Genomic DNA, 12,832 nt, shown 5'->3' with positions numbered 1-12,832 from the left:
TTTTGGGAAAAAAAATAAATTTTAATAAATACATTTTAACAAAAGAAGGGAAAATAATATTGATGTACAAAAAAATCCAAACATAAAGAAACACCCCAAATTTAAAAGGTAAGGACCAAGAAAGAAAACACACACCTGCAAAACCAAAAAGAGTCAAAAATTACAAGGAATAATGGCTGGAACATTTCACAAGATGTGATGTTAAATATTGACAAACTGGCAACAAAACAGGGAAAACACACACTTTAAACATATTGAGATAATAAGGAAGAGGACACAATAATTCACATGTAGAAATAATAATCTGACAATCACTGTGGAAGAAAAAGGACAGGACACTTGGAAACTATGTTGGAAACAACTATTGTAATTGTTTTCACTTGCCAAGGTTTCATGAAGGAATTCTTCAAGTTAAAGGTTCAAAGTGTAGAAGATTTACTAAATATATTAGTGTAAATAGTGTAGTTTATCTGCTGATCTTGAAGCGCTGGTTACAGGGAATTGAGATGTTGTATGTTTTACATTTTAAAGAATAAACATTTACACAAATGATCACTCACTCAAAAAAATTTAATGAATAATAAGAATAACTAATTGACAATGAAAATGATTTGTCTTCACTCGGATTTGGTATGTTACAGAGTGATTAATTGTAAATTTTCTATAACTGATCATTTTAAGAGTATAAAAACCTTATTATATTGGAGATCTACAGATACTATAGATCAATTCAAACAGCCAAGAATCACAGCCTCTCAGCGTCGCTACGTAATCACTGCCTATTTGTCTGACGTCGCTGTAAAGTTACCATTAAATTAAAATAAACCTTTTAATTCTAATCAAGACGTTTGATACGCTCAATGATTTCCATGTATCATGACAATAAAAACGCCAATTCAGCGTTTTCACGTACGTCAATTGACAGATGACGTCCCCCGCGTGCGCCGTCAGCTGCTCCGTGACGTAGTTCCGGCTTTGTTTACAAACTTCAACTTAGTCTGTACAGCCCTGAGCAAAGCTTGGTGACACGCTCGATGCGGGATTATGTTGAAGACACGAAACTTTAAATTTTTTTATTTTTTTTAGTTAAACCGTGAATAGCCGTGACGCCGCTCTACCTCGCCGTGGAGGTGAGTCTCCCAGCGGAACCTCCTTCTGCTTCTTCCTCTGTTCGGTCAGGTCCGGCTCGCTTCCGGGCGACAGGGTGCCAGCAGTAAACATGGCGGAGGAACTGCTGGAAGCAGTAGACAGACTTCAGGCTCGCCTTCAGGAGAATCCAGAGCCTCGAAAGGTAACGACTGGTTAAATGTAGCGTAGATAGCTCGGATGTTCTAGACAACTGTCTACAGAAACGTGTCTGTCTGTTTGTGGTAACCAACCGAAACCACAGTCAGCGGTTCTCCAAAAGTCGCATCCATTTTTTAAACGCTGCATTTGCGGCCCGCTGTCAGCTCCGTCCTCCCAGTTTCCTCCACCACCCTGGATTCGATTGTGTTTGAGTTGTTTTAAACAACTGTCGAGCACAAATAACAATTGCATGAAGACCTGCTTAGATTTTTCACTTGTAAAGGTCAATTTACCTCACATTGTATTTAGACTCATTTAGAATGTCTCCATTACACTAAAAAAATATTATCAATGTATATTATGTGCAATACTGAAAATATCAAAAATTAAATTCAAAAATACAACCGTTGGATTTCATTATTGATAATTGTTTTAGTTGTAGAGAAGAAAATCGACCTGTGTTAATGTGTCACATCTGTAAAGTTTATGAACAAGGTAGGATAATGGGGCTCAAATGTACAGAGATAGAATGCACTCTGATTTTTTATTTTTGTGCTAAATTAATGAATTGAAAAGTGACCATAGAAAAATGAAATTTTCCTCAGTTTCCCTCAATCGATGATATCAAGATAAAATATTGGATTTTTTTCATCCCCAACTTGAAAATGAAGATGTTACAGTAGTATGTTACAGTAGCACAGCATGATGCCAGAAACAGCAAAACGTGCATTTGTTTTCCAAATGGTAGAACACCTCTCTCTCTTTCTGTCTTTCACCATCAATCAATCCATCCATCCATATATGTATATATATATATATATATGTATATATATACACACACAGTACATAGTACTGTATATGAATCAAGGCAGCAGAAATGTATGCAAGGTCCTTTTGAAGTGGCTTAGCATAAAAACATTAAATTCAGATCAGAATAAACAAGATAAACCTTTAATTGTCCCACAGTGGGGAAATTTGTAATGAATAAATTAGTTTAGTCATGATAAATAGAATACGTACATTAATTCCATTTAAAATAAATAATTTGTGGTTTCATTCCTGCTCTTAAAATTTCTGCAAAAACATTGAAATAGTAGCATTTTTGTTAGCTAGACTCTTTTCAAACCTTCTAGGCTTTAATAAATCACAGTTTACTCTCTTCGTCAGTACCAATACATATTATGTATGCGTGTATTTGGGATTTGCTGCATATTTGAATTTTTCAAAAGTATTATTACATGCATTTCCAACAGCTGTTTGCGACGGAATCAGATGTTTCTCTCACTATCTACTGTAGTTTGCAAAAGAATTTATATCACTGTTCAAATCAAATTCGTTTATTCTTGGTCACAGTCGTGAGCTGTATCCTGTCACGTCCTGATCCCTTCAGAATGATTCACTGAAAACAAATGAAAACATCTGAGGTGCTTTAGACATTCCTACAGTTCTGAACGCATCATGTGACGTCATAACACTTACGGTTCTTTCTCTTCACTGTTTGTCTTTCCTTGAGCTTTTTAGTCACCATTTAACAGCCGTCAGACCTGTGTGGTGTATGTACTGTATATCGATGCACTATCGGTTATCTGACAAAAATCAATAAAGACAACCTTTATGTGGTAGGCTTTAGTAGCCGTTAGCTTTGTAGCTAGCTAACGTTGGTTCGGACGTCAGTACACGCACAAAGGGCTGCGATCCTCACCGCAAACTGAGTTCAATTGTCTATCACTGCTCTAAGATCCGCTCTAAAATGTTGACGTTTAAATGCAGATAAATCTTAATAAACTACGTCCATCTTAAGCTTTGTTTGGAGATTATCTTGTTCTTTTTCTTTTTTCTTTTTTTTTTCTTCTTTTTCTGAAATGCGTCGGAGGTTCCAAAGTAAAGCAGTCCAGTGTGATGCGCTGACAAACCCCAGTGACAGTATTACATGGGGCCCAGTGTACTCAATACCTGTCCCCCAGCAGGCCTGAGTGTTTGCTGCTGTGTCAATCTAAATGTCAGGAAGGGTTCGGTTACAATCACGTACATGGGTTTATTTTGCTCAGGGGTGTTATGAAGCCAAAATAATTTGAGCAGAGGTTGGCCATATGGCAGAGTTGTCATGCAGTCATACCTGAGGGGAGAACCAGGGTTAGAACTGAAACGTAAACACGTCAAGTGAGTCAGAGAAACATATAGTTATATCAATTACTTCATTGATCATGAAAGAAATGTGGAGAGTCAGCCACTGACAGACACAGTGTGCTGAGGGTGACTGACCCCATCCACGAGTGCTTTTCTCCACAACCACCACCACTGACTCCAGCCGGCCTGATCAGTTTATTTATCTGCTAAGTGTCCCTCAATTTACAATCCCTCTACCAAGGCGGGTCATGTGTGTCAGTATGCACTCCTGACATTGGCTGGGCAGCTCCTGATGACTCAGTGGATGGTGTCTGTGGCAGTGGCCCCTGCTGTATTTAGATCATCCTACACACTTGCACCAGGAGGAACCCAGGACCACTGCTCCAGCACAAGGCCTGACGGTCAATTTGAGGATTTCATCAGCAAGCAAATATTTTTTCCTTCAAGTTGACGTGTCGGAAGCAGGAGAAATTGGAAAGCATTAAAGATTGGAGCGAGTTTGATGAAGACCAAATTGTGGTGTAAGATGACTGGGTCATGGCATCTCCAGAAATGTAGGTTTCGTGGGGCGTTCCTGGTCTGCAGTGGTCGGTGTCTATCAAAGAGGTCCAAGGGAGGAGAAGCACTGAACCAGAGACAGAGTCATGGGGGTCCGGGCCTCTTTGATGCAGATTGAGATCAAAGGCTGACCCGTGTGGTCCGACCCAACAGTCCAGTTGAAACTGATGAAGAACTTCATGGCAACTTCTCTGCTTTAAGAGAACAAATAGGGTTTGAAACCTACAACTGTCACCATTGTGAAGGTGACAATAAGGATTCATGATTATATTGAATCATTGTGATAATTTGTGTTATTCTCTTTTTTTGTTACAGTTACTAAAAACTTTCAAAAGACTGGGTGAACTTCCCATGACTGTTGACATACTGGTGGTAAGGATATAATTTATCCTTGAGCATCTGCTAATGGCTGACGTTGCCAAGTTGTTTGATATAAGAAAAGGTTATCACTGTCTTTTTTTTTACTAAGTTGTGTGTTCTCTTGTAGGAGACTGGAATCGGGAAGACTGTGAATTCTTTCAGGAAACATGAAGTAGCTGGAGAGGTGGCAAAAAACCTCGTAGCAAAGTGGAAGAAACTGGTTCCTCAATCTGCTGACAGGTTCGTTCTTCTTTACTGAGCCATGACCTGCACCAGTAGGACTGTAGGAGGGAGTGAGAGGAATGTTAGAGGAAAAAGCAGTTTTTCTTGAGTCTCTGTCCGGCTTCCAGTTAACGTCCAACCCTCAGGCTAAGAACCGGTGATGTAGAGTCAATGAAGGATGATGATTGTACTCAGTATTACCAACAAACCAGAGGTGCATCGGATAAACTGTGTGAAACCTAACAGTGTTTTACTGTGTGTTACCCTTAGATCCACCAACAGCCATGTGAGAGAGGCTCCACGGTCCCACACACACTCTGGAGGCTCAGAGATGGACGGAGTCGGAGTCCACAGACACGTTAGGAGACCCTCCCCTGAGGAAGACACTTCTTACATGGAAGAGGAGGAGGAAGAGAGAGGCTACCACTCAAATTATTCACCTTCACCTCCTCAACATAAACAATACGGCTCTCCACAACACGGACGCTATCAGTCAGATGAGTACCACAGCCCTGAACCTGAACCTGAGCCTGAGCCTGAACCTGAACCTAGTCCACCTCCTCCTCCTCGCAAAGAGGTTCGTCACGCCAAATCAAACAAAGACCCCACCAAAAACCACCATCACAGTGACAGAAACAGGGATCGAGGAGAGGAGCAGAGGCAACGCCACGCACAGACAGCTGATGGTCGAGGAGGAGGCGGTGAAGGGAAGAAACGAAGTGTACCAAGAGAAAGGCAGCAGAGTCCAGGTCAAAAGACTGCAAAGCACAGCAGGAAGTCCACCACACATGAGAGTAAGAAGGAGGTGAAGAAGAAAGGAGGAGATGGTGAGTGTGTTGGGGTGATGGAAGAGGGCTGCTCTATTCTGTTGATAGCAAGGGTTAAGGGTATTTCCCTTTTTGTTCACCTGTTTTTTTATTACAAGCACAGATTCCTGAAGGGTATCAATCGATCTATATACAGATAGATAAATGGATATCATATATATACTGTAGATGTAAGACTTTCAGACGTCAGAGGAGGCATTAATTGTAGTCCTACTTCAATCAAAGGACTCTTTGAAGTTTGACTATCTTTCATCTCTGGTGCTTTGAGTAATTTCGATACAGAGAATATAATGCAAATTTTGAATTCCCATGTCGCACTCTATATGGTTCTGATTCCAGTGAGACTGTGGGTGCAGAAAGACTCTCCATCCAAGGATGAGGAAGAAGACTTTGAGACCCCCACCATGTCCTTCGAGTCTTTTCTCACGTATGACGCCCCAATGTCCGTGAAAAAGAAGAAGAAGGCATCATCATCCATGTCACACAGCGGAACGGCTCAGTCTTCATCTTTCATGTTGTCCTCCCATCATACACACATCCCTCTTCCTGTGCCCACCTCCTCTTCCTCTTCGTCCTCCTCCTCTAAAGGGGGCAAAGCTAACGGCACTCAAAGCAACAAGAAGCCCTCTTCAGGACAAGTCAACAGTCAAGCAGCAGCAACACCTGAAAAACGCAAGAGGGTACGAATCTCGAGAGAATGATATAAAACATTTGATCATTATACTTTTTATTTCCAAACCTTTTGCACTTGTGTGACCTCACATTTCCCTAGTTTGTGTCTTTATCTGCACATTTTCTCTAAGAACTAGTATTTTGCACAAACAGTTTTACTGAAGTTCTTTGCAGATCTCTCTTGTTGCAATTCAGTAATAAACTCAATGTTTTCAGGTGGTGGAGGTCATTCCAGCGCTTCCTGAAATTCCTCTTCCAGCCATTCAACCAAATTACAGACCTTTGCCCTCTATCGACGTTACACCGCTGTCTCCTCAGAGACGGAAAGGTACTGCCTCACCTCAAAAATGTGTCACATTTATGCCACTTTATTGTTCCATTTTAAGTATTTCAGTTGTGAGAATCCACTTGTTCTAGACTCGATGCTGTCCCATAATGAAGGGTGTGCGAAAATGCTTCGTCTACAGATTGTTTGCTGTAATTACAGAGTTTAATTTGGTGACATCAGTATAGGGTACAGTGCCTTGCAAAAGTATTGGCCTCCCCCAAGAACTTTTCGACATTTTGCCACATTACAGGCTTCAAACTTTAAAGATAACAAACTGAAAGTATTTTTCAAGAATCAACAACATGTGAGACACAATCGTGAAGTGGAACCAAATTTATTCAACATTTTATATTGTTTAAAAAAAAGCTGAAAAGTAGGATGTGCAAAAATATTGGCCCCCTGTTCTCTCAGCTCAGCTAACCGACTCCAGAAGTTCCCTGATGACTTCTGAATGTTCCAATGTTGACCTAAATGACTAACAATGACACACAGAGTGCACCTACGTGTTATTTGGTCTTACATTTGTACATCCTACATTTCAGTTTTTTATTTCTAAACACAATATAAAATGTTGAATAAATTTGGTTCCACTTCACGATTGTCTCACATGTTGTTGATTCTTGAAAAATATTTTCAGTTTGTTATCTTAAAGTTTGAAGCCTGAAATGTGACAAAATGTTGAAAAGTTCTTGGGGGGCCAATACTTTCGCAAAGCACTGTATATAAAACATATTCCCTTTACTGACATTGCTCATAGAGAATATCACCAAGAAAAGAATGAGTCAAAGTAGTGCAGACTTTTACCTGAAAAACTAAACATAACCTCTGGACCAGGTCAGGTGTGCAGTAAATGTTACCATGGTGATGTATCCAAAGCAAAATAACCTGAAGCTCAACAAACCTCAGAGACTGATTAAGGTCCTGAGGTCTGGCCTCCCTGGGGCCCACCAGTGGGAAGCGTTCCCTACGTGTGGAGCAGCACCACCGTGTCTCCCTCAGGCCCTGAAAAACAACCAAAACGTGATTATTTACAAAGTGTGTGTCCCAACATTAGCCCATAGGTGAGATCCTATATTGAATCGTGGGTAGTGAACCTTGTGCTTGTGAACGACTTAATCTTTTTCGAGGATGAACCATGTTAAAGCATCGCAGCAGTTTTGGAATCTGTGTTTTATTTGTTCTTGTTCTGTGATTGTGAGCTGTTTAAGTCCACTCACCAGGATCTCATCCTACTCTCTGTTGTGGTATCAACCTTAACTTTCAGTTCCTTTCCACAATGACGAGGAGGATGCTGGCTTCACAGGGAAGCGATTCAACTCTAAGATGTCGGTCTACTCAGGCGCTAAGACTTCTTACTTGCCCAAGATGATGACCTTATTTGAGCAGTGTATCCGTGTGCTGCAGAACAACATTGACTGTGAGTGGAGCTGCTTTGTAATTATTTCTGTGCAGATACACCAGGAACAATACATTTGTCGCAGTTTGAGTATCCCAGTAAGTAGCACAAGAACTTCCGTTGATGCCCAGAGAAGTTCAACAACTTTACACACCATACGATGTGGATTTAATGTGGTATTTGTGTTATTTTAATTTTTAGATTAAATGCCACTCAAGAGTTTTATGTCATGTGTAGAAAAAAAAGAGCAAGGCTTTCTGCAAAAACCCAAACACAAGGAGAAAGTCTTAAAAATCAACTGAATAGTTCCTGACAGCCATGTACTCCCCCATTGTTACTCAGCTGGTATGTAAAGTTGGCTAAAACACATTCTTGTGCTTTTTTAGCAATCGCAGAGGTGGGTGGAGTCCCATTTGAGATCCTAGAACCTGTGCTAGAGCGATGTACACCAGAGCAGTTGTACCGCATTGAGCAGAGTAACCAGGTACCACACACACACACACACACACACACACACACACACACACACACACACACACACACACACACACACACACACACACACACACACACACACACACACACACACACACACACACACACACACACACACACACACACACAAATAACAGTCTGTTTCAGAGAAGAGTGTAGTGTATCTCTAACCTGCACTCTGTTCTGTACCTAAATGTAATTTTAACCTTCATGTTAAAACCAAGTCTGAAACGTCAGTGTTCCTCACACTCTAGAACATTTGACCCTAGTGTTTCTTGAATGAAGGCTTCATCCAAATGAACACTACAGTCTGATCAGATTTTCATGTCACAAAGTGTTGAGAGTTGATAAACCTTCAGACTTTTGTGCCTCATCGTGCAATTTTTAAAGTAGAAAAGGTTGTGCCTGACAACTGTTCTCATTAAAACCATTGGTGTAAGAAAGGAAAAAGTAATCCTTTCTTCCACAGGTAGGCTGTACATTTAAAATTATAATCTGGCCACTCAAAAGGCTAAACATTGATTTGATAAACATGTTAAAATATTCAAATAAAAACTTCAAAGCACATCAGCCAACATCCTGAAGGTGAATGTGCTGCACAGCCTTGATGAAATGACATCTTTCTCCCTCTCAGAGCAGCAGATACATTCCTGTTATTCTGTCATTATGCATTGTCTACATTTTACCTCTGAATCTTTCTGATTGACTTAGTTTTACAAGGCATTAAGTTATTCACCGTCCATCCGCAACCTATAGATTGAGAAGTGAAATGAGTAGGAAGAGTAGAATAGTGAGGTCCCTCGTCATTGGTCCTTCTTCTTTCAGTGGTTTACTGAGGATTCTGACGAGCTGTGGATGCGTCACTGTCAGCGTGACTTTAAGCGAGAGTCTCCTCAAGAATACGAGTCGTGGAGGGAGATGTATCTGAGGCTACACGACGAGCGCGAGGAACGACTGCGGCTGCTCACACAGAACATCTCCTCAGCGCACGCCAACAAGCCAAAAGGTAGGAAACTACTGGCGGGAGTTTTTTGGCTCTAAATGTTTGTCACATTTCTCCTTCCTGTTTATCGCAGGTTTAATGGCTTTTTGTTTTACATTAATCAAGATCTGGTATGTGCTAATATTTCTTAATCTTTAAAAAGGACACAGATTACTTAAAATTTATTCTGCTGTCTTGGCAGGGCGGCAGGTTAAGATGGCATTTGTGAACTCCGTTGCTAAACCGCCACGTGACGTCCGCCGCCGGCAGGAGAAGTTTGGCACCACAAGTGGTTCGTCTACAGCTGCGTCCACAGCCGCTGCAGCTCCCATCAAGTCAGTACACACCAGCTGACGCTGTCACAATACAACATAAATACACAGTGTAAACCGATGGACCATGTGAGCCCAGTGTCAGGCAGGATTTCTCACGTTTCGACACCTCCAGAACCAAAAATCCTGACCAGCTGTTTATAAAACAAGCTTGATTCACAAACTGAAGTGTTTGATTCACAAACTCGAAGCGTTTGGTTCATATCAGTATCTTTGTCAGTATACATTACTATACACACAACAGCTTAGCTTCCAGTAGCAGAAGAGAAATGGATGGTTAGGCCCCCTGCCGCTCCATGGTGGTGGAGTTTGCATACACATCCTCCCCACAGGGTGGCACTGTTTTATTTTTAAAATAATCAGAAATGAGAGGTGGGGAAAAGATGACTTGACGGGTCGAAACACAACAAACCTCCTGAAGTGTTTTCAATGAAAATGACAGGACTCACCTGGCTTCCTTTTTTGATCATCTCACATAATAATTTAAATATACATTTGTGAAATATTGAGTGGGGCGCAGTGAGTAGTAGTGTTACTGCACAGCAAAGCGGTTCTTGGGTTTGAGTCCCGCTCTGTTTGGAGTTTACATGTTCTCCCCGTGTCTGCATGGGTTCTCTCCAGGTTCTCTGGCTTCCTCCCACCTCCAAAAACATGCACTTCATGTTAATTGGCTGTTCCAAATTGCCCATAGGTGTGAGTGTATGCGTGTTTGTCCCTGTGTGGCTCCGTGGTGCACTGGCATCGTGCCCAGAGTCTCCCCCGCCTCACATCCTCAGTCAGTTGGGATAGGCTCCAGCTCCCCGCGACAGCGGATGAAGCGGTAGACAATAAATGAGTGAATATATATTGTTGTTTTCTATGTTTTGTGATTTAGATCAATAATTTGTTGCATTTACTTTAAGTTTAGATTTGGTACGATTGCTTTTGCCTCTTATCGTGTTTTTCAGGATAAGGCCAGCGACCATTGTGTGTTCTGGTGAATCAAGCCGCTTCTCCTCCTCACAGCATGAGCCTCCTCCAAGCTCATCTCGCTCATTAACACCAGGAGGAGGTGGAGGAGGAGTTGGGCATGCTGCTCGGGACAAGCCACAGGTTAAAAGTGAGTGTGTTGACGGTGCAGAACTGTGTTTCAGGATTGTAAACAGAACTAGAATTATATTGAGTTCTTCTGTTCCTCTGTTTCTTTTCATCCTGCAGAAATTGCCCCCATGATGGCCAAAACTATCAAAGCTTTCAAGAATAGATTTTCCCGCCGATAGTGTGAAAAAGACTGAATGTATTTTATGAATTCCAGCTGTTTTTAATTTAACTTTAGAACCATGCTATTGAAGATCCCTTCGTCCCTTCATACATACACCACCGTCAAGTTTACCTAGAAAGCATATCAAATTAATTTTCATTATCAATGGAAAAATGGTTTTATTATTTATTTAATTGGTGGTATCTGTTAGGGGGGTTTTCATATATGTATTTAAATCTTCAGTGACTGTCAGAGGAAAATTAAAACGGTACTGTTTTAATATAAGACGCAAAGGATGCACACACAAACACTTGATCTTTTTTTGTTCTGTAGCAGGAATAGAAAGATGAAATGAACTGTACACCCCATGAAGTTACAGCCAGCAGCAGTGTTGTTAGCTTACCTAACAACATCAGGGCTGGAAACACATCAATAATGAGCCTGACTCTTTCCATTAGTAACAGATTTCACCTGCCAGCACTTAAAAAGCTTTTAATGAACATGTCATATATTTGAAACATAAAAAACATTTTAGACTGTAAGTAATACTTATAATTCTGTGTGTCATAGAGGTCATGGATGTTATGTGAATCAGATGAAAGTCTGTATAAACAAGGCTTAACTTTAGTAATTTGGTAAATAATGTGCGAGAGTGGCATTAGAGGGGCTCCCTGACAGACGTTACCTGGCTGACCAGATGCTGGGTGCAGCTTCATGGTGATTATACAGGCTTGAGAGCAGTATTCATTATCATCTATCATCTCACTTTAGCGAGAAGAAACAAAAGAATACATGTTCCAGCACATGAATTTCCTTTTAAACTGGAATTGACAATGAATCAGGTAGTCTTACTTTTTATATATAAAAATGTTTCAGTTCCACCAAAATTATACACTATATTGGAAAAATCTTTTGCTCATGATTTCTCCTTTAACGGCTTGTATGATGCTCATGAGATGATGAATTATGTGGCCGACAGATACATAATTTTTGACTTTATAAGAATCAAAACAAGCAAAAAAACATGTTATTTTATACTTATTTTAACCCTGCTGTGGCTTCATACATGTTTTCCTGCTGTTGAGTGTGTCCTTGTTTAAATCTGCTTCACTGTGACAAAAACAAAGAGCCAACATGGAAATTTAATAATAAGAAGTTTGATAGGAAGTCTGCAACAATCATGAGACGTATTTATTTTCAACACTGGGACCTGGCGCCCAACATGGGCCTGAAAGAAAGTAGATTCACAATTGTAATTTTATTAGATTTTAAAACATGTTATATGGTCATTTTTATTAAAATTGACTTTTTGCCCTTGAATATTGTTTTGTTATTTATCAACCAATACAAACATTCTGTGAAACCTTGAAAAATGATTTCCTCTGTAAATGACAGAACACATTTAAAGTACACAAATGCTTATATTTATTATACCTTTATGATTTTCTAATTATACTGTTGCTACATTTTGAAGTCAGTTTTTGCACATTTTAGTCCGCATGGATTTGTCAACATTTGTTTGGTTTTTACATTGCAAATATAGATGAGTAATAAACACCATCATAAATATGATATGAATAACAGTAATAGAATTAACTGCAATTACACTCCATGTTGAGTACATTGACCTGTTGCGACTGGTATTTCAATATGGGTTTGTATTTCTAGTAAACAACAGCTTTATCAGTTTTTCAGTGTTACTATGAGGAGCTAACAAACTTTTTTAAGCTAACTTACTGTCACAAAGAGCATGTCACGTGTCTAACAGCGTTTGGGTCGTGAGTGAGGGGCTTTGATTGTATTTGGTCATGTGACGACTCGTTGGACCCGCCTCCTACGGAAGTCGACTGTGATAGGCTCCACCTTCGCCTCCATGAAATAAAAGAAATAGAAAGCCTTTATTGTCACTATACATGGTATAATGAGATTTGGGATCCTTCCAAAATAAAAAAAATAGATGAATAATACATAGAAGGCTGTGCTGCAGCTCGTACTGTGAGCCCTGA

At 40.3% G+C, this 12,832-nt stretch overlaps 1 protein-coding gene across 1 annotated transcript; it reads left to right on the top strand.

Moving 5' to 3' along the window:
- Window positions 1-1,039: 1,039 nt before the first annotated feature.
- Window positions 1,040-12,176, top strand: eloa (elongin A). Its single transcript, XM_068333018.1, has 12 exons — window positions 1,040-1,291; window positions 4,288-4,344; window positions 4,460-4,572; window positions 4,825-5,381; window positions 5,721-6,061; window positions 6,270-6,381; window positions 7,646-7,798; window positions 8,164-8,261; window positions 9,098-9,278; window positions 9,457-9,589; window positions 10,534-10,685; window positions 10,784-12,176. The coding sequence occupies exons 1-12, from the start codon at window positions 1,220-1,222 to the stop codon at window positions 10,843-10,845; spliced, it is 2,031 nt and encodes a 676-aa protein (XP_068189119.1). The 5' UTR covers window positions 1,040-1,219; the 3' UTR covers window positions 10,846-12,176.
- The last annotated feature ends 656 nt before the right edge of the window (window positions 12,177-12,832 follow it).

The sequence above is a fragment of the Antennarius striatus genome, chromosome 14 (genome assembly GCF_040054535.1).
Source record: "Antennarius striatus isolate MH-2024 chromosome 14, ASM4005453v1, whole genome shotgun sequence".
Classification (NCBI taxonomy): Eukaryota; Metazoa; Chordata; class Actinopteri; order Lophiiformes; family Antennariidae; genus Antennarius; species Antennarius striatus.
Note: the sequence above shows the minus strand (reverse complement) of the source record. Positions and strands in the feature narration are given on the sequence as shown.

Excerpts from the sequence above, each read along its gene's own strand:
- eloa (XM_068333018.1), top strand. The coding sequence starts at position 1,220 with ATGGCGGAGGAACTGCTGGAAGCAGTAGACAGACTTCAGGCTCGCCTT. Across the intron at positions 5,382-5,720 it reads GAAGAAGAAAGGAGGAGATG|TGAGACTGTGGGTGCAGAAA; the intron begins GTGAGTGTGTTG and ends TTCTGATTCCAG. Across the intron at positions 10,686-10,783 it reads GGACAAGCCACAGGTTAAAA|AAATTGCCCCCATGATGGCC; the intron begins GTGAGTGTGTTG and ends TTCATCCTGCAG.